Here is a 26,282-nt window from a genome sequence, read left to right as displayed (position 1 = left end):
TTTGTCCCACTTTGCCACGTCACTGATGGGATTTGCCATCACCCTCTTCCCAAGTGCCTGCTGAGGATACGGAAAATGAGAAAAGTCTGGATTTCTGCACTTCCCAGGAGGGAACATTAACAGCTCTGCTTTGCACCAGGAGAGGTTGTGACTCCCAGATTTTTTTCCCCCTGGGGAACCCTTTTTCCTTAGGAAATTTCCAGTTTAAGGAGAAAAGTTCTCTCAACCATTTTCACACCTGTAAAACAAAAGGTTATAAAGACAAGGAACTAAAGAGAAAATGGGGGAAATAGTTGAAAGAGAACTAAAAAGTGTTAATGGAGAATTTACAGGCCTAGAAGAATCAAATCAGAATTATATGGGGGGAAAAAAGCACAAAAAAGGGGATGTTCTTTCCTTCCTCAGAAGTGAGAAGAAAGAAAGGGATGGGGGAAGAAAAAAGACCTGCAAAGGAGTGAAAATAAGTAGGAAGAGTCACAAGGATGGAAAAAGAAAGGGAAGAGGAAAAAGAAAAGAGGAAAAGGGAAAAGGAAAAGGAAAATAATTATGTGTTATGAAAAGGAATCTTTTAATGGAAGGAAGAAGAAAGAAAATACCTGAAAATCACTGAAAATTAAAGCACTGCACGCAGTGGGAATGGGAAAGGAAAAGTAGGGAAGGGAAAAGCAAGGAAAGGACTTGAAAAGCAGAGAAAAGTCTCTTAAGTATTGAAAAGGAGGGAGAGTGGGAATAAAAGAAAGGAAATGAAAATAAAGGAAAATACAAGAATAGAAAAGCAAAGAAAAGGCAAGGAATGAAGAGGGGAGAAAAAAAAAGGAATTAAATTACCCAGAAAAAGCTTGGAAGAGATGGGGAAAAAAGGGAAAAGAAGTCAAAGCAGAGAGAGGCTGGGAAAAGAGCAAAGGGAAGAAGAAATGGACCTGGAAAACATCTGGAAAGAAGTAGAAGGAGGAAAAAATTTGAGAAGGACTGAAGTGACAGAAGGAAGCACAGAAGCACCCAAAAAGTATTGAAATAATGGGGAAAAAGAAGGGGAAAAGAGAAAAAATTGGAAAGAAGAGGGGAGAAAAGACCTGAAGGGAAAACAAGAGTGAGGGGGGAAGCAAATGCAAATCAAGGGTGGCAAAGGAAGTGAGAAAGACAGGCAAGAAAAAATGAAGCAGGAAAGATGAAAAATGAAAAGAAAATACAGGGAAGAATAAGGAAAATAAAGGGGGAGTGTTGAAAGATCCTGAAAAATAATGGAGGAGAACTCAAAGAAAGGGAGGAAAAGCCAAAGCAGGGAAAAAATTGAAAGCACCAAGAAGAAAAAGAGGAAAAAGGAAAGACTTGGGAGGAAACCAAAAGGGGAAGGAAGGAGAGGAAGAGCAGGGGAGGGAAAACAAGAAAAAACAGGGAAAGAATGGCAGGAAAACAAAAGCAATAAAGACACAGGAAAAGCTGTGGAAAGAGAGGAAGAGATTAAGCAAGAAAAGAAAAGAAATACAGAAAGAAGGAAAAGCAGAAAAACTGGGAAAGCAACAGGGGAGAGAAAGCAGGGAAAAGCAGTGGGGAAAGAAAGGAAAGACAGTCAGGGAAAAAGAAGGGGAAAAAAGAAAAGCAGAGGGAAAATTCAAAGCTGAAAGAAGGGAAAAGGAGGGAAAAAATGTGAAAAGGGAAAAAAAGTGTAGGAAATGGGAGAAAGGTCAGAGGGGAAAGCAGGGAAAGGGAAGGAGAAGCACTGAGAAAAGACAGGAATGGAGGGAGGGGAGGAGAAAAGACTTTGAAATCTTCCTGAAGAGGGAAACAAACTACAGCTTCAATTTAAAAGCAAATGAAAAAGGGCATTAAAATCCTTTTAGCCACAGTTACAATGTTGGGACTTCTGACAAAACTCCACCACTGTCCCCATGAAGGAATTCTGTGACATCTCTGCTTTTCCAAGCCCTGGCTCCTGAGATTCCTGGATTTCTCCTCCCAGGTCACTGAGGTTGGGACACTTTGAGAACTCAATTCCCAGGGAATGGGCACGGCCCCGAGGCTGCCAGAGCTCCAGGAGCTGCCAGGGAGGCCCAGGGTGGGATTTTTGGGGGTCTGGGCAGGGCCAGGTGCTGGAATGGATGATCTCGGTGGGTTCTTCCAACTCAGGACATTCCATAATTTTATGGTTGAATTCCCTCAGCTCATTCTTGACTCCAAAGGTCTCCAAAATGGGATTTTCCTTCGAGTACAGATTAGGAAAGGCTTTGTTGAGTTTAGCTCAATGTGCTCCATTCAGGACGAGCCTTTCTTCCTGTCTTGGGTAAAGAGAACTCCATCTTCAACACCATCATCATCATCACCATCATCCCTGCAGTCTCAGAATTTCTAATTCCATCTACCAGCTGTTGATATTGATGGGAAGGAGCCCTGGATTCCTGCCTGAGCTGGCTGGCAGGAAAATCTGAAGGAAAAGAGAGTTTTAAAACTGACAGGAAGTGGTAAAGACATCCCCAGCTGGGGATGGGGAAGAGAGATCATGAAGAAAGATATTTTTTTTTTTTTTTTTTTTTTTTTTTTTTTTTTTTTTTTTCTGCTTGAGATCTTCCATTAGTTTCTTCAGAACAAACAAATTCTGTATTTAATTCTCCATATATCATTTTCCAATCATTAATTCACTGGTTTTGGACAACTGACATCCATCAAACCCATCTCCTTTCTCAAGGGGAGGCCTACAGGAGGGGGATTTGGTTATTAATTTCTCCTACCTTAGCCATGCTCCTCTTTTATTACTCAGCACCACAAGCAACACCCATTAAATCCGAAGTTTAAAGAAATTGTTAAAATTCCTGTGATTTTGCAAGAGATTCATAAGTCAGTGCTCAGCAGGGCTCAGTGATCACACAACAACAGATCTGAGAAGGTTTTAACCCATTTTTAACAGAATCAAAGAAAGCTTTGGATTGGAAAGGACCTTAAAAATCATCCATTTCCTGCCATGGGCAGGGACACCTTCCACTGCTCCAAGTCCCAGTGTCCAACCTGCCCTTGGACACTGCCAGGGATCCAGGGGCAGCCACAACTTTTGCCAGTGTTTTTACCACTTGTGGTAAAAAATGTCTTCCTAATATTTAACCCAAATCCAGCTCCTTAATGTTGAAAGCCATTCCCTGTGTCCTGTCCCTCCATCCCATGTCCCCAGTCCCTCTCCAGCTCTCCTGAAGCCCCTTTAGGTACCAGAGGAGGCTCTGAGGTCTCTGGAGCCTTCTGCAGGCTGAACAACCCAGCTGGGATTAACTCTGATGCTCCAGAACATCGACCATAAAATGTAATGAACAGCAACTTCAAACCCCCTCAGATCCCAGAAATCTGACAGGGCTCCTATGGAGAACTGCTGAAATCAAATCAAGGCATCTTCATCACTGAGGAAGAACAGCTCCAGAGTTGCCATGAGGTGGAAAACTAAAAATCAACTGCAGATTTCCAACATGAAGTTTCTGTAGGACACCACGAAAACAGGGATATGGAACAGAAACCCACTGTTTGACCAGGTGCCTTCCTTTGCTGGGCAGGAATTGTGCATTTTAACACGAATCATTCCAAGTAAAATATCACAGGGCCTGGGATATTTTCCTGGCTTTTCCCTGAGGCTGGAACAGCCCTCCCAGCTCATGGAATCCAAGTTGTGACCAATCCCCACCTTGTCCCCAGCCCAGAGCTCTGAGTGCCACCTCCAGGTGACACCTCCAGGGATGGGCACTCCAAAGCTCCCTGGGCAGCCCCTGCCAAGGCCTGAGCCCCCTTTCCATGAGGAAATTCCTGCTGCTGGCCAAGCTGAGCCTCCCCTGGCCCAGCCTGAGGCCGTTCCCTCTCCTCCTGTCCCTGTTCCCTGGGAGCAGAGCCCGACCCCCCCGGCTGTCCCCTCCTGGCAGGGACTTGTGCAGAGCCACAAGGTCCCCCATGAGAGAATTCCAATAAATAAATTATCCAAAACTCAGACTAAACACCAAATACCCTGAGGAGATCAACTCTCAGCAGTAACTCTACTCTGCAGTCACTTCCTTGGGTATTTTTGACCAGAAAGACAATTCCTTTCTATCCAGAAGTTCCGGGCTGATCTGAATTTGTTCTATAAATCAACAGAACACGTTCTGTGTCACCAGGCTGGAGTTTTCACTCACTCCCTCATCAGAAAGGACATTCCTGATGGGCTTCAACAGCAATTCTTCCACAGAGGATCTTCAGAAGTATTTTTTTTTTCAGTTGTCCAGGATAAAATATCAGCACATGGAAGGTGTGATGGAAACGAGGATGGCAGAGTGATAAATAATGGAGATGAAGTCACATTTCCAGTGAATCCAACCCTTGTGGCATCCAGGCCCCTCTGGACACCACTGTACTTACAGGATGGGAGCCTAAATCCTGGCACAGCAGCCATTCCCAAAGGACTGAGCAATCAGGATGGAGAATCATCTAAATTTACAATCTTTTAATGCAAAGAACTGAGGCTGAGAGGTCGGAAACTGCAATCCTGGGAGGGATAAACAGACAAGGAACCCGAGTGACAGGTTCAAGGACGTGGCTGCACCTCCTGCAGGACTGGCACCACTCCCAGGGGCTGCGTGCAGCAATTCCAGCTTTTACAACGGGTTTGAAAACATCTGAGGTTTCAGTAAGAGCTTTACAGTTAAAGGATTTAAGGAGGTCAATCGAGTTAACATGTTTTTACGTGGAATAGTTTCAAACTGGAGCTGTTACTCGTTCTGCCAGGCTCTGGTGGCCACCAGCTGTGACTCAGCAGCCCCAGAACTGAAGGAGGACTGGGAGCCTGGAAATAACCTGGCTGAATCACTGAGAAACTCCTCCCACTTGGCAGAACCTACAGGAAAATCAGCTTTTTCCAAACTAGCTCCTACTGCACCCAAAGCCAGGCAGTTGGTGATGCAGGAGGAGCTGGGCTGGGTTCTGGGGATAACAGCAGGCCAGTCCCAAAATCCCATTCCGTGGTCTCAAAACCAGCTCGTCTGGGATAGGGAGGAAGCTGCAGAGCACATCAGAACACGTCAGACTAAGAGATGAGGATTAAAGAACTCAAACTACAAGCACAATCCATGAGAATCAAGCAGAGCTGTGTTCACACATCAGTGATTTTGCAGACCTCGCTGGTTTTCAATTAAAAACTCCAAATTAGCTAGTTACGCCTCCAACTTTTACTTTCATATTTTTAAGTCTGTTTCAATGTATCTGATATTTACATATTATAGTATAATTATACCTACCATACCATGGCTTGGAGTAGGTTAATTGCATAGGAAGACTTACTACGTTTACATTTTTCATTTGTTGGGTTTTTTTTCTTAAATTACTCTCTCTTTTTTTTCGCTTTTTCTTTTTTTTTTTTTTTTTTTTTTTCCTTTTTAAAAAGCACAGTAAAGAGTCTGAGGACAAATTATTCAACTGTTTATCATACATAAGACTGCATGACTATAATACAAAGGGCTTGTCTTTTCATTTAACGTTACAATATACACAGCAAGTCCGGACTAGATCTTACAATCTGAACACAGGTATTTAACCTTTTCCATGCTGTTTATGTTTACAATGCACAGAAGTCCTGTAACCAAACTGTGTAGTAAAGCACACAAAACTGGACTGTAACATAACACAGTATGCAGAAGCACTGGATTTTATGATTTTTTTTTGTTTGTTTTTTTTTTTTGTTTTTCTTCTTGATGTAGAGGTTATTTCTTTGAACTGCTTTAGGTTTTGGTGAGGGTTTTTTTGTTTTTTGTTGTTTTTTTTTTTTGGCGCGTGCGGTGTTACCCAGATTCCATGGTACCCTTATATTCCTAGACAGCAGTAAGAACTGGATTCCTTTTTTTTTTAAAATATTGCTAAACTCAGCATATCCTTTTCTAAGGTGACAGCCTTCCAAATCCTGTAAACTTCTCTGAATTACTGAGCTTCAAAAGAAAACCAGAAAAAAAAAAGGAAAAAAAAAAGGGGGGAAAAAAAAATCCGCTTTCATCCACAGGGTTGATGTGTCGGTAACAAAAAGAAATATTTGATTAAGAAAACCATGATTTACAAAGAAATGCTGATCCCAAGGACTCATTCCCATTCGTTTACATGGTAGTCAGCTGCTGTGTTGCCACTGTGAGTATAAAAAATTCCACCTTTTCGACTGAAAAAAAACTACTTGGCCGCATGGAATTGACCATTTGCTGCTAAAAATTAACTTTTTTCCAAGGGCTTACTGGCAGAGGTAGATCACTGCTTCTGTAAGAGAGGATGGGCAACACTGTTCACCTGGGATGGGCAAGCAAGGAACTCACCTTTATTCTTTCACCAAGGTTTTTTTTTGTGGTTTTTATCACGCAGCTTTTTTTTTTTCCCTTTTCCCACCAAAAAAAATAAAAAACAAACCCAAAATAAAATCTCTTGGATGGGCCCATAAATTTTGCAACTGCCAAGCTGACTATGTTATATTAAGGCAGCGTTACCCAAAAATTAGGCACCTGTTAAATACAGCCTGCTAACCTCAGGTCTCCCGTGAGGGTTTTGCTTTACTCAGCCTATTATTTTTTCTTTTTTTTGTTTTTTTTTGGACCTGTTCATGCAATCAAGGTCTTTGCCTTCAAGTTTACAATTATGTTAATAAGGAATACAAGAATCAACTGCTGGTTTCATAGCTTCTGGATCTAGTGTCCCTTTTAACCTTCAGAAGCCTGAACACATTGATAATGTAACAGATGTTATAGTCTCCAAGTAGATGTCAATCTATTATCTTCAGTACACAGATTGCTGTAAATGTATTGGCTATGAATTCAACAACAGTTCCAGTTTTGTTTAAGCAATAGTACAGCCATAATTTTTCAACTGACATTTAAAAATGGTCTAGTTACACCTTGTGTCAAAGTGCAGAACTGCTACATTATTGGTTACAGACATCTATGTGCTATAAAAACAGCTTTGGTACAATAAATTATCAAAAAAGAAAATAAATTTTTGTAAAATTCACAGCATAATTGTGAGGCAAAAAAGCAGTCACATAAAATTCTGCATTTTTTTTTTTTTTTAAAAATGTTCAGGATGAACAGAAGACGTCTTTGTGCAGAAGTAATGGTGGAGAAAACCACGTGCCGAGAAAAAAGCAAAAGAAAAAAGTAAAAAGCAGGAAGGGACACAGTTGTAGCTATTTCCATCAAACGCAAACCACTACTCCTGTGACCTTCAACCAATAAGGAAAGTCAACTTTATGACACACGCAAAGTGACCTTGCAATACCTTACAATAAGTGGGTCACAAAAGTCTATTTTAAAAGAAAGGCCTCTTGAATTACCCATTCTCTGTGTTTTCAGCATTAAGGACTGTCTGCAAAAGCATGTCCAAAAGTGATTGCATCTGAAATGGTAGGCTCTTCTAACTTAAGAGTCCAAATCCATAAGGCCAAAGGTTATCCCAAAGACCACCACTTAGACCTCCCCAGGACTGGCCAGGACCGACCCGTTGATTGCTTCTCAGTGCACCTCAGTTATGAAACCAGTCAGATTTCCATCCTAACTGCCCCGTGGGCTCCAAAAAGGTGGCACCCACAGGATTCCCATCACAATTGCTGCTTTGATCCTCAGTAGATTCAGAAAAGGAGAGTTCTGCTCACCGCCACTTCGCATGCTCAATGTGCCTCACAAACTCCGTCACAACCGTCCCTTTTTACAGCTGAAGAATAATATATTTGTGTAATCTGAAGGTCCCTCTTTCTTACAGTACTGCATTTCTGTGCCCATGGTTGTTTGGGGAACTAAAAAAAATATATATATTACTCACTCCCCCTCCCACCCAAAAAACTTCAAAGGGCCTTTTTTTAGAAATCATGTGCAATGCCTTTTAAAAAGAAACTAGTTTGCAACTATGACTAACATTTGAACAATAACCCCTGTCGAATGAGAGCAAAAAAAAATTTAAAATTGAAAATTAAAAAATCAAAACCCCTCCCCAAAAAAACCAAACTATGACTAGGTTGTGGCAAGTTAAAATGGGGGAAGCAAAAGATGAACACCACTAAGCTATCCGTTAAGGTGGGTCCAGACATGGCTCTTAAAAAATAAAAACCAACCAAAAAAAAAAAACCTCCCCCCAGCAAAAAACCAACAACAACAACAACGAAAAAAAAAACTTCATTGTCCCTTTGCAATCTTTTCAAGTTTAAAAAAATAGTCAACTTTGCCCTCCTGTAGCGGTTTCAGTGAGTTTATCTCCTTCTGATTCAAGCAGCTTTGCACTTTGTTTTGTTTTTTTGTTTTTTTGTTTTTTGGAAAAAAACACCACTTCTATAAAAACACACAAGAAACAAACTTAGTTTCAGTTTAGTCACGAGCTAGCCACAGGACTTTGCTGAACACAAACTCCTGTCATGGGAGACTCTTCTCTATCAATGCCTTGCCTCATGGCAAGGTGTCCTTCAGTCATGTAATGAGCAGGACCTGTATTAGCAGAAAACTGGTACGTGGGATGTCCAGCTATGCCAGTTTCTTGGCGCGGATTAGAGTAGACTGTTAAATTCATGTCCATAGCTCCGTTCTGTCCAAAGTCCAAGGTATTAGCAGCCACTGGGCGGTTCTGATAGGCCTGATTGCCTTGGTTACCAGTAGAGGAGGAAGATGTAGAGGAAGAAGTAGTTGAGGAAGACAGGGATGTCATGGAGTGGTGACTGTGGCCCACCTCCATAGAATCCTGGGTGGAGGAGCTGTTTGTTGGAGAATTGTAGACTCTCGGCCTGGTCCGGCTGCCCAAGGCTTGCTGTCCATGGTGGTGGTGGTGGTGGTGGTGATGGTGGTGGTGGTGGGAGCTGTTGCCGTGGTGATGGTGTAATGCGTTCTGTTGCTGAGGGTTGACGTGGAAGGTGGTTTCCTGAACCGGGTGGTTCTCCACCGTGACCTGGGTGGGAGCTTCCGTGGCCGTCCAACCGATGGGAGGAGGGAACTGCTGCCGAACCTGCGGAATTCAAAGTCAAGGGCTGACTCAGAGCTGCCACTTCACCCAATCACAGGATCATAAAGCTTGGGAAAGACCCCCAAGACTATCCAACCTCTGAGCACCTTGTAGACTGAGTGTCACACCCAGTCCGTTCTTGAACAACACATGAGAGATTAGTTATTCATATTTATGCCAATTTTTTAGAACATTAACCAACTTTTCCCTCTAATCTGTGCTGCCTTGTTCAGGCTGGATGTCTGTGAGACCTCAGTACTGAAGGTCCACCTTACACAGCATGTTCATTCTGTCCCTGCTGTAGGTTCAGAATGAAGTCCCAGGCTCTCCCATCTTTGGGATGAGGCTGCCCAAGCAGTCCAGGCACCCGGAGGTGCAGATCTTGGCAGACCAGTATGGCAATCCCATCTCTCTCTTCTCTCTCCCTCTTTAACCAAGCCTTGCAGTTGCACCATTATTTTAGAAGCAGGCATGTACTTAAGAACAATTTCCAGTACTTTTCTATCTTGAACAATATATAACAGATTAGGTTATTCATATTTACGCCCATTTTTTAAAATGCTACCCAAGCCTTGCAGTTGCACAATTATTCTAGAAATGTAGGCATGTACTTAAGAATAATTTCCAATACTTTTCTATATATACCTTAAGAAAAATGAATGCACATCCTGGATGTTATTTTCAAATAGTTAAGGGAGTGACTTTGCTAAGTAACTACAGGAGCAGCGTTACATTATAGTAATAACAGCATTTGTACAACACTTAGAAAAATAAAGCCCTGACCTCTGGCTGAGGAGCCTGGAGACACTAAGCAAAGCAAATGTAATTAAAATGTTGTAGCTCATACCTTTGAAAGGTGCCAACAGCATTAGAGGAACCTCTGCAACAACACAGCTGATTAAAGGCTACTGAAAGAGCAAGGTCTATCTACACACTAATTAATTGTCTACATGGGGGAGAATTTACAGTTTCATCTGTTCTGCCCTAAGCTGTTGTGCATTACCTGTGGGCTGTGTGTCTCACAGTCCATAGCCTGAACAGCAGCAGTGAAGTGCCCACCGCTGTGTCGATGCTGGTGTGTGGGGTCTGACCGCGCCCTTCCACTGTTGCTCGTGCCAGAAGATCCACCTGGAAAACCCCAACAAGCTCAATAAATAAAGGGACACACATTTCACAGCTATGAAACAACGGCAGCGTAAGGATTTATCAAGTGCTTCAAGGGAGAAGTATGAGATCGATGTTGATCACTCACATTTTTGCTCATCTAGTTGGGTTTTTGGGGAGTTTTCTGTTTACCTGTTCCAGCTGATTAAAACAACTGTTTAGTGATCATGACTGATATTTTCTGACAGTATGGAAAAAAAAATTGACATTTCACAGAACGACAGAATATTCTGAGTCGCATCCACAAGGATGATCCAGTCCAACTCCCCAGACCCCCCAGCAACCCCAGCCTGGGCATCCCTGGCAGCAGCGCTGTCCAAACGCTCCTGGAGCTCTGGAAGTGCCCATTCCCTGGAGAGCCCAACATGAGGAAGCAGAATTTTCTCACCTGTCCATGACCAAAACCCACCTGAGCTTGAAGATGTACTAGAGGTGGTTCCTGAAGACTGTGACTGCTCCATGGCAGGACTCGTGGACACGCTGTTACTCGTGTTGGTACCTTCGTCCGCCGTCTTCTTGAAGAAACTGTGCTGCAGGGCGTAGTAGGGCTGGATCCGTGTCTTGGGGTCGTAGTCAAGCATCCTTAAGATGAGGTCTTTGAACTTCAAGTAGTCAGCTACAGTATGACCTGACTCCCCAGCACGGCGCCCACCCGGCCCTCCTGTCTCAACTCCCAGGATATTGTGGAGTTTGCGAGTTCCCGGTGGTTTGTATTCCTGTGGGGAGGGAGGAGTGGGGTGCAATCAGTGGGGGAGGTCATGGGGGTGTGGGCACAGATTCCACATCAAAAGTCAAACCAAATCAGGACAATTCAACACAACACAAAATGTTGCTTAATTGGCAAGATAGAACAAAATAAACAACAAAGCTGCCAATGCAAAACAAATTAACAACTCACCATTTTATATATTTTTATACATGTATTATTATCCCAATTGTTTCACCTACCCTTTTTCCATCTTTGGTCTTCTTCAAGTTCCAAGTGCTATCTGGCAACTTCTCAAAGAACTTTCTTGCTTTGGGTGCTTGGTCGAGGATATGGGTTGGTGGTATCCCCAAAACTTCCACTATTTTATTCATCTGATCCACCTGTCCCAAATAAAATGTGTTTGTGAAGGACAAGTGACAGCCAGACCAGCTGTGGCACAAATGTCAGCTACTCACACAAGTTCTGAGTTAATTAATTTTTTAAAAAAATAATATGGACACAACAAATAAGCAGTAAGAGGAAGACACAGAAAATTATGAACAGGCAACTTTGTGCCCTGACAAAAGTCATGTTATTGATGCTTAATCCTTTCAGAATTCCCAGACTTCCCTACTTCATGCATTCCAATTAAACAGATGAAAATCATGATGGAGATTAACAACAAAAAACCTCAATTTCTGGTACAAAACTTACCTCATTTGCCCCACTAAAGAGAGGCTCTCCAGTGTGCATCTCGACTAAAATACACCCAAGGGACCACATATCAATTGCAAGGTCATAAGGCATTCCCAGTAGCACCTCTGGTGATCGATAAAAACGACTCTGGATATATTGGTATATCTGCAAGAAAAGCATCTCCAAGTCACAACCACACCCAGCATCCAGAGGGAATGAAAATCCCAAGTGACAAAACACAACTGCCATGAAATCCCATTTTAGTGCTGGGAAAGGTGAGGTGTCAGGGATAATAAAATCTATGCATTCATTACAGTAATAAAAGTATCTAAGTGTTGATTTTTAGGAAAATATTATGCTTACCAAAAAAAGCAGGAGTCATGTCATGTTCTTGTAATTGTGATTCTTAACTTTTCAAAATTATCTTATTATTGATAAATACTGGATTTGGATAAATAATCCAGATGCCATTTCACCTTCTGGTGCCTTCCTTCAGCCCTTCCTTTTAGCTTATAGCAAAAAGCTCTTTTATTATTCTAGATCTTTGTCTCAGTAATGCTTTCAACACAACATTCCATATTCTGATCCAACTCTTCCTAAATTTATTCTAGAAAAAAGAAATGGGGTCCTATTGGCCATTGCCAACTCCTCAAGACACAACTGGGGCACTTTTGGTGAAGTTAGACCAATAAATAATTTTTTTTTTTTAACTTAATTTTTTGTTTTATTTATTAGCACGGCAGATTTCTCCAACCAAGTGCTGATATAATCTCCACGGAAAACACAGTCAAGGAGAAATAAAAAACCATGGAAAATTTCTCATATGGTGGATTTTTATCTACTGGGGCACTAAAGGAAGTGGTGGATTGAACTGTTGGAAATAAGGTGTGGATGTGACACTTTTGGACTTGGCTTAGTGGTGAACGTGGTGTTGTTGGTTCATGGTTGATCTTTTCCAACCCTGACAATTCTGGGATTCTGACACTCATACTTACAGCTCTTGTGGACTGCGGATCTCTATTTAAAATGGAATTATTGTTTCAAAACCATCATGAATGGACTTTCAATGAGCTGGATGAGCATTATGACTTAAAAATCCTACATTTTTCACCAGCGTAAACAGAACTTCCACCGATTTTTCCCCCCAAACTCACCCTCTGCCCAAGCTGACACGAACTGCCAAAATCCACAATCTTGATGGCGCTCCTTTTGGGGTTGCAGAGCAGGATGTTCTCTGGTTTTAGGTCACAGTGAATGATGCTGAGCTCGGGGGTGGCCAGGAAGAGCAGGGCCGTGCACATCTGCTGCGCGAACTTGCGCGTCAGGTTGAGGGACACGCCGCGGAAGTTGGTGTTCCTCAGCAGGTCGTACAGGTTGTAGGACAGCATCTCAAACACCAAGCACAGGTGGTTCCTGAACATGAAGTGGCGCTTCAAATGCACTGGGGGAAAAGGGGAAAATGTCATTAATATACGCTGAGAATTATGGGTTAATTATGACACTGGATGTAGGAAGGAGGAGCGTCAATAAAATAACAGAGCAGCTTTTTTTCTTTCCTGGTTTTGTGGGATTTACAAAATATTTCTGCCACGTTTGGAGGACAAGGGGACATTTTCACATCCTCAGGTGCACCTGAGTAAAATTGGAAAATCTTTGTGAAATCTTTTAAACGCTTCAATCAATGTGTAGGAAGGTGAGCACTGAGGTAAATAAGAACATCGGGCTTTTTCCTGGTTCTGGGTTATTTACAAAATATTTCTGCCGTGCCTGGAGTACAGAGGGACATTTTACACATCCCTGGGTGCACAAACTTGTGAAATCTGTTAAATACTTTAATCAATGTGTAGGAAGTCGAGCATAGAGGTAAATAAAAGCATCAGGTTTTTTCCTGGTTCTGTGGTATTTACAAAATATTTATGCCATGCTTGGAGGACAAGAGGACATTTTCACATCCCCAGGTGCACCTCAGCAAAGCTGAAATAATCAAAAGCTTGTGAAGGGATATATTATCAAAATAAGTTATCAATCCCTTACACTTAGACAGGAAATATTTAATTGTGAGAATATTTTAAAATGACATCACGGCAATTTATAAGCTGATTACTTCAATTAATAAAATGATCAATATCCCCAAGGAATTGTATTCATTTCCTTCAGGCACAATCTCAATTTATGAAAGGAACCAATCTAAGCTTTTTTTTTCATTAAATAAGTGAAATATTTGTCACATTCCTCTGTCCAGAGGCCAGCAGGGTTTCCTATTGTCAAACCTTCAGGTTGCTACAAAACTGAAATAGGAAAAAGCAACACACTCCCCTTTCTGGCATAATAAAACTTTGGATATGAGCACCATGAGAATTCAGATTCAATTAAGGTGGATTTTTGGTCAGCTTGGTGTCCATGGATTTGTTTTCTCCATCATCCCAGAGCAGCTCCTTCTGTGTCCTTTACAACTCACCTGAGACGGCACATTTTGCTCTCACCCTGATGCCATTTCCTGCCCCACATCCTCCTCCAAATTCCTGTTCTCTCACCTTTGGAATTCTCCTCCCACCATTCCATGTCCTGCTCGGCTTCCTACACTTGATTCCAATTCCTCTCCACACTTCCTGAGCTTGCTGGACCCACCAGCTTGGCAGGAACCACCAAATATCATCACAAATAGTCCAAAATAGATCTGGAAATCAGCTGAAAGCAGCCTGAGCTCTACAGCAAGATCTCAACCATTCCTAATAAAATAAACAAGAGGAGTAATGAATTCAATACCTATGTAGTACTTCATCTCAGTGTCATGTTTGTTCATCAGCTCGAGCAGTCTCACTTCAATCTGGGCCTGGTTTAGGAAAGCCTTCTTGTTTTTGATGATTTTGATGGCCACCCACTCCTGCTCCACTCGGTCATAAGCCTTCACAACCTGCAAGAGAAACCAAATCCATCAGCAAAATCCAATTTTCAAAACCCACCCAAGCTCCCTTTTTCACCTTTCTGAATTCCGAATTCTCCTTTTTAATTCTATTTCTTCTGATGGTACAACAATAAAGCTACAACTGATTTGGTGACGTTTACTGCAGTGATGTCACTTCATATGCAAATAAAATTATCTAAACCAGCACTGTAAAAGGACTGGTAGATCTGAGAAAAACTAAGAACAACAAAATAAAGGCTCCATCCTCCTTCCAGCTTTGGCTAAAGCTGCAACCAGTCAAAAAGAAATGACATTTCTAATGACATTTGCTAATGACATTTTTAAGAGTTAAGATCAAGCACTAATGATTGTTTTAATTTAAAAATCCATTTCAAACTAAAAACCTAACACAACCTAAAAAACCTAATTCAAACCAAAACCAAATTCAAGTTAAAAATGTGAACTGATGGCAAAAGGTGGAGGATTTCCCATGGTAAAATGCAACAGACACCGAAATATATTAAAATATTTTCTGAAGTAACATGAAATAGCACAAAATCCAAGTGTCTGAACAGGCACTCAGGATAACAGCAGTGAGGAAAAGAAGAGTTTTAATTTCAAAATGAACCAGCAACAGCACTTCCAATTAAATCCAGCTGTGACCCACAGAAATGATACAAACAGATAATGAGGCATTACCTGTCCAAAGGATCCTTTGCCTATTAAAGAGTCGATCTCATAGCGGTCCATCCACTTCTCCCCATTCTTCACGATGTAGTCGTAGTTGTCATCGTCATACCCATCATTGTAAACTTTCCTCTCCTTTTTGTGACTGGAATCATCTCCCTGGCCCTGTTGATGCCGCCGTTTTTTTTTTGCATAGTAAACCTGGAGGGGAAAAGGAGCTTCCTTTAGAGCCCTGCTTAGAAGTGCAGCTCAAGGAAAGAGGAAAATCAACTTTTATTCAGCACCCTGTGGGTTTTAAAGTGCAACTTCTACAAGTGGAGAACCAAGCAGTTCTCTCCTCCTATTGCTGTGTTTGAAGAAAGTTGAAATAGGAAAAACATTTCAGAGAGAATGCAACACAACACTGCCCTTTCTGGCACGATAAAATCTTGATTATGAGCATCATTGCTTTGTTTGAATTCCAAAGGAAAGTCTTCAATAATTGAAGAACTGGGAAAGCAGAGCTTAAGAAATGTACTAACACTAATAAATAATAGTAATAACTCCGATGAATGTACTAACACTAATAAATAATAATAATAATAATAATAATAATAATAATAATAATAGTAACACTGATAAATATAGTAACACCGATCTCAGGAGTTCACAGGTGCCAAAGGAACAGAAATATCCCAGCACACTGTGCACACAGTAAAATTCAAAATGCTAACTAGCCTGGAAACAAGAATTATTACTTGATCTTCCCACAAAACTGGAGAAGAATTTCAAAGAAGTCATTAATCACCATAAAAATCCCTTCACATTCCCTTTAATTGTCAAAGTTTGAAACTAACTGATGCTTTCCTGTATTAACCCGAACAACTTTATATTTTCCATTTGTCAATAACACTTAATTCAATAATTCAGGGAAAATACTTCAGCATTTTCCTTAAAAGCTCTTAGAAATATTAATAAAGTTTTACTGAGCTCAAAGTGTGCTTGTGCCACTCGTGTCTCCTTGTCCTGCAAGCTCAACATTTGTTTATAAAACAAGAGAAAATAAACCCCAGGATAAAAGATTTCCTGTGTGCTGGACAGAAAGCAGGACCATGACAGCCATGACCTCAAACAAGACTGAGAAAAAAACTTGATTTTTTTTTTTAGATCTCATGATGAGATTATTCATAGAAAATCCATGTAAATCATGTATTGTAACAGACATCAGTGCACACTAAAGACAGCTGCAGCTATTACCTCATTAATATGCTTGTATGTTTTGATCAAATCTACGGAGAGTTTCCTCAATGGAGCAGTGGCTGGATCACGAAAAGTTTGGGGCATTCGCCTCTGGAATGGGAAAATGGCAGAAATTAGAAGAAAAATAAGAATTTAATGGTATAGTTACTACATCAAACTGTGAAATTCCTCACAGAAATGAGCTATTTAAATGCAACAGGTTTTTTTGAACTGACAGTTAAAAAAACCCATACGCAGTTTAATTATTTTTTAATATATTTATAATTCTTAATATATTAAGGGTTTTTCAAAAAGGAGTAAATTCCAAGATTCCTACCTCTCCTCCCACTACAACCTTGACAACAAAGACTCTCCCCCATCAGTTCCTCTCCCTCAGGACTGACACCTGAACTCTCACCATATTTAATCTACAGCTCCAAAGGAAGTTTATGCAAAGTTCCTTTGGAAGTTCGCAGGAACTGCTGGAGAACTGGACCAGCTAACCACACTCAACTGCATTAAATTCCAAATAAAAACAAAATCCAGGACTACCAAGAGACAAACCATCTCCAAAGGCACTGCTGGACAAGCTCTGGGAATTCTGTCCCACCCAGGCAGAGTCTGATGGGGACTTTGGGGAGTGGCTGATCCCTCAGCCTGCTCCTTTCTCCATCTCCTCACACAGGTGGCTCTGGAATATCCCCAGGGAGAGACTCCCCAGCCTCTCTGGGCTCTGCTCAGGGCTGGGCACTGCCCAGGGCACAAGTTGTGCCTCCTGTGCAGGGGAATTGCTGGGCTCAGTCCCTGCCCGTGGCTCTGGGGCCATTGCTGGGCCTGGAGCAGAGCCTGGGGCTGCTCTGCCCTCCCTGACACAGGGACAGACATGGGGACACACAGGGACAGACATGGGGACACACAGGGACAGAAATGGGGACACAAAGAGACAGCCAGGGACACTGATGTCCCTCTCCCTGGGGCTCCTCTCCAGGCTGAGCAGCCCCAGCTCCCTCAGCCTTTCCTGGGCACGGAGATGCTCCAGGCCCTTCCTCAGCTCCAGGAGCTCCTGTCCCTGCTGTGCTGAGGATCCAGGGCTGGACACAGCACCCAGAGGTGCCTCCAGGGCTGGACACAGCACCCAGAGGTGCCCCCAGGGCTGGACACAGGGGCAGGATCACCCCTGACCTGCTGGGAATGCTCATCCCAGTATCCCACTGGCATTCCTGCCCCCAGGACACTCTGCTGGCTCAGGGACAGCTCGGTGTCCCTCAGGTCCTTCCCCAGAAGGTCACTCCCAACCTGAGCTGCAGCCTGGGGTTGTTCCCCTCCAGGTGAAGGAGAGAAACCCTCAGGGTGAGTTTAGGCAATTCCATTGAAAGCTCATTCCATGTGTGTTTTCCATCAGTATTACTGAACTAATAAATGAGTTATTAAATGGAGGTGGCCAAGGAAAGCCTGGAGGTGGCACTCAGGGCTCTGGGCTGGAGACAAAGTGAGGGCTGGGCACAGCTGGGATTCATCCTGGAGACCTTTCCCAACCTAAATGACCCTGGAATTCTGTGATATGAACTTGAAAAAGCAGAAGTCACCTTCTGTGACTGAAGAGAGTTTGCCATCAGCAAGTCTACCTGCTCTTCTATTTTTTATAGGATAACTTCAAGTCCACCTCCTCTTCTATTTTTTATAGGATAACTTAATACTTATTACTTGCTGTACAAACAACTCTTTTTTCTTTCCCCTCAATTACAAAATAAAAAGAATCACATCAAAGTAACCCAAAAAAGGTCTCACAGAAAGAAATTATAGAGAGTTTGTGCTTTTGAAACTGGACCTGCACTGAGGTACCCAAGAGACCACCCCAGGAAGCCAAAGTCTCATTCTCCTCCTGTGTGGGCAGGGGGAAAAGTCATTAATTTTATTTTATTACAAGTACAAGCACTTTGTAAACACCAGGAAACTGTTTGAAAGTTTCCTAAACAAACTATCTGGACATTTACAAAACATTTTTGTTTTTTCCTTTCGTCTGGCAAACAAATGTGGCCCATGAAATAAACCCCACCTAAAGGGGATCTTTCTGGTTCTCTCCCACAGCAGCAAGTCCTGATCCAGCTGTCATTGTTAAAGAATCTTCAAATCCAAATATTTCCTTCAAATTCCTTAATTCTGACTGAAAGAAGGTATTGGAATATGGGAACACTGGTGGGTTTTGCTGCTGAAAGGTTCTATTTCCACAGGTTCTATTCTGCTCCCCTGGGTTCATCAAGTTTCAGGTTGGACTTTTTTCCTCACATTTTTATACTGTCAAATTTGTAATATTTCCTTCTTTTTCCAGGAGATATTTTTTTTTTCTCCCTGATGATGGAAGGCCATGGAACAAAGTCTTTAACTATTTTATACAATAACACTCTCCAATCCTTTATGTTGGGGTTACTCTGATTTCTGGCTTGGATTCAAGGAATGCTCAACCACCAAAGAAAAGAAAAAAAAAGGGAAGGGAAGGGAAGGGAAGGGAAGGGAAGGGAAGGGAAGGGAAGGGAAGGGAAGGGAAGGGAAGGGAAGGGAAGGGAAGGGAAGGGAAGGGAAGGGAAGGGAAGGGAAGGGAAGGGAAGGGAAGGGAAGGGAAGGGAAGGGAAGGGAAGGGAAGGGAAGGGAAGGGAAGGGAAGGGAAGGGAAGGGAAGGGAAGGGAAGGGAAGGGAAGGGAAGGGAACACTCCCATTTCACAAGCTTCAGTCTCTATCTGGTGGCCAGACAGCAACACTGCAAGCTCAAATCTCCCTAAAATCAGAAAACAAATCAAAGAGATGCTGTATCTCGGGTCTGAGAGACAAGAAGCTACTTTAATTGCAATTAGAAATTGTAATTAAATAATAAGGAAATACCCACAGAAAAAGGCCCCATTTATGTGTCCTCAACACACTGGTGACAAAGCACATTTTATGGGAACTGTGACTTTTAACTCTCAGCCTTTGGCCACGGAACACACAACAAATTTCTCTCTTTATGGACATTTTCTTCTTTTTCCGAACAGATGGCATTTTAAAATGCTTTTTATTTTGATTACAGAGAATCCTGAGTTGTTTATGGGATGCTTTAATTCATTTTTTTTTTAAAGAAAGATCCACCACCATCCATGTTCATTAAAAGAAGGAAGAAAAAAATTCAGCTTGTGTACTGCACGTGTTCCACTTCACAACCAGAATAAATAATGGCGATTCCATTGTGTCAGGACAACTTTCAGCAAGAATTCCCAGTGTAATTGTTTAATTGACCTGCATGGACACACTGATGACAGAGACTGGTGAAATTAAACCATCATTAACAATAATGTTGATCAGGTAATGGGAATACCTGAATTAAGGGTTTTAAACTACAGCATGAACTTGGCAATGATCTTGATGTGATCAATAAAATCTCTGGCCAAGATCTGATCAGTAAAACCTCGAGTTATGCAGAGTGATCTTAAATAAACAGAGATAGAAAAGTGTGTGAAAGAACAGTCAGCCTGACCTTCCCATTCCAGGTGTTTCATGAAAGCTGAACTGCTGGAATTTGTTACCCAAATCTCACCTCAGCTCCTTTAGCAGGTAAATCAATTTTCTAATAATTTTGTAATTAAAGGAAAAGAGTTTCAGGCAATCTGGGCATCCAGGAAGGAAATAAACAGAGCAGCAAAAAAAACAAGAAAGAAACTTTGAAGTTGTGACAACTTTTAAGCTTTTACCTTTTATTCCCATCAGGCTGTGCTGAACTCACAAGATGGAACCAGTTAAAACTGGACAGAGAAATATTAATTTATTACTACTACAAGAGTAGTAATAAGAAAGACCCCAGAGACCCCAAATTTTCTCTTCTCTCTGGACCATGAGCTTCCAGCACCTCCCTGAAACTGAAACACTCAGCAGCCACAGCCAAGAGCAGGACCCCATCCTGCCAGAACTATTTGGGAAATAAAAGCCTTAAAAAAATAACTCCTGAAGGAAAAAAAAATCTAAAAAGACAGAGCTGGAAGTTTTTAAGTGCAATTTAAAACCTCATAAATAAGTGAAAAACAAAACAATCTGGCTGGTCTTGGTGTATTTTCCTAGAATTCTTTGATCCTTGTCAGTGATGGGTTTGGGGACCACAGCCAGAAAACAATAAATGCAAGAGAAATGTATGTAAATAATCTTTTAAGAGCAACTTATATGTAATTATTTCTATTACTTGCATGTGATATAAATACATATAGATTTTATATCATTTGAATATAAATTGCCATTAAAATACAAATATAAATTGTAATTATTGTTTCCTAACCTTTAATCTGCAACCATGAATGATTCCCCAAACACCATAATATGACCTGCAAGCCACTTACAACCCTAAATCCAAGCAGGCCAGAGCAGGAATAAACCAAATAAATTCACATTTGAAACCTGGCTTCCTTTTCTCTGGTTATGAATTAAAATCATTTTGTGAACCTGAACCAGACACTCCATTAAAAAAAAAAAAAAGGAGTCAGTCTGCAGCAAAAACATCATCAGGTAACGAGTGAAGCTCGGGGAGTTGGTGCAGGGATGGGATTTTTTGGGAAGAGAGGAGTTTTCCCGGCAGCAGCAGCAGCAGCAGCAGCAGCAGCACCGCGGTGCTGTGACCAGCAGAGGGGGGCTGGAGCTCGGGAAAAGCTCCGCTGGAATCCCGGCAGCGCCGAGCTGGGAAAATCCCGATTTCCCCGAGCTCCATCCACCAGGGAACCGCAGCAAAGGGGCTCCGACTCCCTGGCAGCTGCCAGAAAACAGGGCACTCTTAGGGCACCCAAATGGGCTCTTTTAGGGCATCCAAACAAGTTCTTTTTAGGGCACCCAAAGAGGTTATTTTTTAGGGCATCCAAACGGGGTATTTTGGGGCACCCAAAGAAGTTACTTTTAAGGCACCCAGAGAAGTTATTTTTAGAGTACCCTAAGAAGTTTTAGGGCACCTGAACAGTTTACTTCTAAGGCGCCCAAGCAAATTGTTTTAAGGTACTCAAACAGGTTTGTTTTAGGGCACCCAAATGGGCTCTTTTAAGGCACCCAAACAAGTTATTTTTAGGGTATCCAAAGAGGTTATTTTTTAGGGCACCCAAACAGTTTACTATTAGGGCATCCAAATGGGGTATTTTGGGGCACTCAAAGAAGTTACTTTTAGGGTACCCAAAGAAGTTTTAGGGCACCCAAACAGTTTACTTCTAGGGTACACTGACTAGTTTACTTTTAGGGCACCCAAACAGATTATTTTAGGAGTCAAAGCAGGTTGGTTTTAGGGCACCCAAAGCAGTTACTTTTAAGGCACCCGAAGTTTTATTTTTAGGGTACCCAAAGAAGTTTTAGGGCACCCAAACAGTTTATTTCTAGGGCATCCAAAGAGGTTTTAGGGCACCCAAAGAAGTTACTTTTAAGGCACCCGAAGTTTTATTTTTAGGGTACCCAAAGAAGTTTTAGGGCACCCAAACAGTTTATTTCTAGGGCACCCAAAGAGGTTTTAGGGCACCCAAAGAAGTTACTTTTAAGGCACCCAAGCAGATTATTTTAGGGTACCCAAGCAGGTTGGTTTTAGGGCACCCAAATGGGGTATTTTGGGGCACCCAAAGAAGTTACTTTAAAAGCATCCAAAGAAATTATTTTTAGGGCATTCAAATGGGGTGTTTTAGTGCACCATAACCGTTTACTTCTAGGGCACCCAAACAAGTTTTAGGGCACACAAAGAAGTTACTTTTAGGGCACCCAAGCAGATTATTTCGGAGTACTCAAGCAGGTTGGTTTTAGGGTATCCAAACAGTTTACTTTTAGGGCACCCAAATGGGGTATTTACGGGCACCCAAACAGGTTATTTTAGGGCACCCAAACAGTTTATTTCTAGGGCATCCAAAGAAGTCACTTTTAGGGGACCCAAAGAAGGGCACCCAAACAGTTCCTTTTAGGCTGTGGCACCCAAGCTGTCCCAATGGTCCAGCAGTTGGGAAATTCCAGGAAGCTGAAGCTCCCACATCCAATCCTTGTCAGTCTGACTGGATGGGAACCACTGCATTGAAAAGATCCAACCTTAAAGGATCAAACTTCCCGAAGTCACTTTTTTCCTCCTCCTGTTTTGACGGATACATTAAGATCAAACTATCAAGGCTTCTCCAACAGCCCCTTCCTTTTGCTGCATGTTAAAAATGGGATTTTGGGGAAGAAGAACATTGGAGAAAAGGAGCTCAGGGGGGACCTTGTGGCCCTGCACAAGTCCCTGCCAGGAGGAGACACCTGGACAGGAGGAGAGGGAACAGCCTCAGGCTGGGCCAGGGGAGGCTCAGCTTGGATATCAGGGAATATTTTCTTCAAGAAAGTGTTGTTAAGTGTTGGAATGGGCTGCCCAGGGAGCTTTGGAGTGCCCATCCCTGGAGGTGTCACCTGGAGGTGGCACTCAGGTGACAAAGTGGGCATCAGGCAGAGCTGGGACTCATCTCAGAGATGTTCTTCCAAGCTAAATGATCCAGGAATTCTGTGATATGAACTTGCAAAGGCAGAAATCACCCTTTGTGACCATTTTTTGCCATTATTAAAGGCTGGTCTGTGTTAGAAGCTCTACAAGGAGATGACAGAGAGAACAAGTGGTGGGATTCCACCAGAAACGACCACCCAAAGATGGTTTCAACAATGTTCTCTGAGATTTTCCTTTCCAGAATTGACATTTACAGGACAGAACTGCCTTTATCAAGGCCAGAGATAAACAAGTGGCAGCATATTCATGGCAATACCTTGAATAAAAAGGATTCCTGTAGGAATGCCATAAAGATAGAATCTGTAACATGCAGGGGGATCAATGGGACACAACCTCCAGATGTTTGCAGATCACATCTGGAGAGAAAAGCACAAAGCCTTCAACCACAGAGGTCAAGGCTTTTGTAAGAAAAAAAAGTAATTTTTTAGTCCAGATGAACCAGAGCTGTAAAAGGGCAACCCAAAAGAAAGAACAAGGAATTTATTCTGCAGAGAGACCAGCTCTAGAGCTGATGATTTGAGCCACCAGCAGGAAGATCTCAGCTGGATTTGGCTGTGCAGATAAAATCAGAAGTGCAGTGCAAAGACAAAAAGCCTTTGAGATTCCCCACAGAAGCTCACACAGAACCTCCACTCCCAGTAAGAGCCTGGTGAGGACAACTCCTGGTGGAACTGGGTGATGGGAGAAGCACCCAAGGGAGGAAAAAGGCAGGGAAGACAAGTAGAAGACTTCAAGAAATTGGCCACCATCAAAACCAAGCACATTGATTCTATAAAATTGAGTTGGTGGTGCTAAGACAGCCTGATTGCCATGCTCAAGGTGGCCAGCTGATTATTCCCTCACAAGGATCATGTCCACACAACCTAAAATTCCTTGACTTTGTTTCTAAAGTGCCTTGAAAGGATTCAGGTGTGACTTTTCCTGACTGACCTGCCTCATTGTAGAAGTTTTAGGAGACATTTAACCTAAAAAAAACTCACATAAAATGCCTTTGTAGATCCTCAAGCTAAATATTATTAGATAGGCAATTTCCTCTTCCCCCTGACTGGCCCTCAGGAAAGGAAACCCATCCTTGGCCAGCTCCATTCACTTTCTCCAGTCACTGGAGCTCTCCAAATCCTGGCACCCACCATCCTGCCCATCCTCATCCCCTCTAATCCTTTCCTCCTCCTAAAAAGTGTCTTCCCACAGCACCAGAGCATCTCTTGATGGTTCTGGAGACTTTTCTACCTAAAACATCTTGAGCAGCAAACACACTTCATCTTCATCCTCTTTAATGAAACATTCCTCATCTGCACCAAACTGTCGAGTTCTGACTTAGAGAGTTGTTGGAACCCATCTGCCCTTATGTTTCCACAACTGGGCCATGGAATTTTTAAAAATCAACAGAATTCCCACTTATACAGAGCAACAGCAGCTCTTGTGGCTGCTGGCACTCTGGGTTAGGGAGCTCTTTCAGGAGCCCTCCCTACTCAAATAAAATGTTTTGTACAAACTTCTGTATTCCAAATACACCAACCAGTGACTCTGCATTGCAAAATTGTCCATTAGGATAAGCAATAAAGCAATCAGATGCTTATAAACACCACAAAAATTAAAAAAAAATTAGTTATTCTTTTAAAAAGAGCTTTTCACAGTTCTCCACTTGGCCAACTTTTTTCTCCCCTTATTTAAAAAAATATTACAAGTAGAATAATCATAATAGAGATGTTCCAGAAGTTTAGAAACAACTTGAAAAACTTTTTTTAGAAGTCATAGTATATATATACATATATATGTATATATATACTGTGTGTATATATATACTAAATACATATATGCATAATATATACATATACATACATATATGCTATATACATATATATACAACATATATACTATATATACAACATATATACTACATAAATATGTGTGTATATATATGTATATGTATTATATGTATATATATGTGTGTACATATATATGTACATGATTTTTTTTTATATACTGTTGTATATTAACTCCAGCTTTAAAGAGGTGACAGTTAGTTTTAAAAACAAACCCAAAAAACCTAAAAGAATGAATGTCCTGATCCTGTAATTTATAACCGTAGATAGAGAAGGATAGAGAGGGATGTTTCACAAGGGTTTAGAGTGACAGGACATGAGGGGAATGACCTTAAACTGCAGGAGGGCTGGGTTAGATGGGATATTGGGCAGAAATTGTTCCCTGTGAGGGTGGGGATGTTCTGGAATGGAATTCCCAGATTTGCTGTGGCTGCCCCTGGATCCCTGGCAGTGCCCAAGGCCAGGTTGGACACTGGGGCTTGGAGCAGCCTGGGACAGTGGAAGGTGTCCCTGCCCATGGCAGGGGGTGGAACTGGATCTTTAAAGGCCCCTCCCCACCCAAACCACTCCACAACTCCACATTTCCACACCCCCCAGGTGCAGAAGGAGCTCCCCCAGTACCTGGTTTGTCAATGGGAGTGGCTGCTCGAGCTGGTCAGCGTAGGATAAGGCCGAGACCTGCTGGTCAGTGATGTTCTGCTGCCGCCGGTCACTGTACTGCTGATGCGAATGGGACATCTGTCCAGCCATCTGAAGGCCAGCAGCATGGAATGAAAACGATGGTGCAAGCCGAACAGATGAAGGTTTGCATGCTGAAGTCTCTCCTCCTGCAAAGACAAGGCCAAGGGTTAAGCGGGTGATGGGTTGGAAATCTTGCCCTGTGTTCAGAATCACAGATCCTGGAGCTCATCAGCACCCAGTGGTTGTCACACACAGGAGATTCCATAGGGAGTGATCCCAAAATCATCCTCAGGAAAAGGTTGTCTGCAAGGCTGGACAAGGATTTCTCACATGGACAAGGGGGAATGACCTTAAGCTGAGAGATGGCAGGGCTGGATGGGATCCTGGGCAGGAATTGTTCCCTGGCAGGGTGGGCAGCCCTGGCACAGGGTGCCCAGATTTGCTGTGGCTGCCCCTGGATCCCTGGAAGTGTCCAAGGCCAGGTTGGAGCAGCCTGGTCTGCTGGAAGGTGTCCCTGACCATCAGAACTCGTGTCCCTGACCATCAAAACTCAATCTTTTTTTCCCTTCCAACCCAAGCCATTCTGGGACTCTAATCCTGAGCATCCCTTCTCTCACATCTCCACCTGCGTGCCGTAACTCAGTCAGAATTTGACAAGGGTTATTCCAAACACACAAATTTCATGGATGGATTCCACAAAAGCCAGAAAAACACACAATTCTGCTTTTCAGGGTTGCTCCCAGCAGCTTTCTGGACTGACTGTACCAAAGGAAAATCCAGTGTCCAGCCTCAGCAGCTCATCTCTTTGGGGATAAGGTTTAGGGGTGATGCTGGTGGTGTTGGGATGATCCCAAAGGGCTTTTCCCACCCTGGTGATTCCATGAATCCCTGATTCCCTCTCCTCTGTGTTTATGTCTCCCTACAAAGTGCAGCAAACAAAGAGCAGCTGCAATCTGAAAGCAAAATTAT

At 42.4% G+C, this 26,282-nt stretch overlaps 1 protein-coding gene across 3 annotated transcripts in view; it reads right to left on the bottom strand.

Annotated features, from left to right (window-relative positions):
* Window positions 1–5,402: 5,402 nt before the first annotated feature.
* The window catches only part of DYRK1A (dual specificity tyrosine phosphorylation regulated kinase 1A), a 73,224-nt gene continuing 52,344 nt past the window's right edge, over window positions 5,403–26,282 (bottom strand). For all 3 annotated transcript variants that reach the window (XM_083884224.1, XM_083884223.1, XM_083884225.1), the window contains 10 exons: window positions 25,254–25,459; window positions 16,326–16,418; window positions 15,102–15,290; window positions 14,264–14,411; window positions 12,652–12,938; window positions 11,516–11,662; window positions 11,062–11,202; window positions 10,523–10,829; window positions 9,953–10,077; window positions 5,403–8,952 (listed from right to left, as the gene is read on the bottom strand). In XM_083884224.1, the coding sequence (XP_083740350.1) occupies window positions 8,329–8,952; window positions 9,953–10,077; window positions 10,523–10,829; window positions 11,062–11,202; window positions 11,516–11,662; window positions 12,652–12,938; window positions 14,264–14,411; window positions 15,102–15,290; window positions 16,326–16,418; window positions 25,254–25,459 (2,267 nt within the window). In that variant the 3' untranslated portion in view covers window positions 5,403–8,328. The remainder of the gene's footprint in view (window positions 8,953–9,952; window positions 10,078–10,522; window positions 10,830–11,061; window positions 11,203–11,515; window positions 11,663–12,651; window positions 12,939–14,263; window positions 14,412–15,101; window positions 15,291–16,325; window positions 16,419–25,253; window positions 25,460–26,282) is intronic.

This window comes from Zosterops lateralis, assembly GCF_965231275.1.
Source record: "Zosterops lateralis genome assembly, chromosome: 2".
Taxonomy (NCBI): Eukaryota; Metazoa; Chordata; class Aves; order Passeriformes; family Zosteropidae; genus Zosterops; species Zosterops lateralis.
The sequence above is the reverse complement of the archived record's forward strand: the minus strand, read 5'-3'. Positions and strand labels throughout refer to the sequence as shown.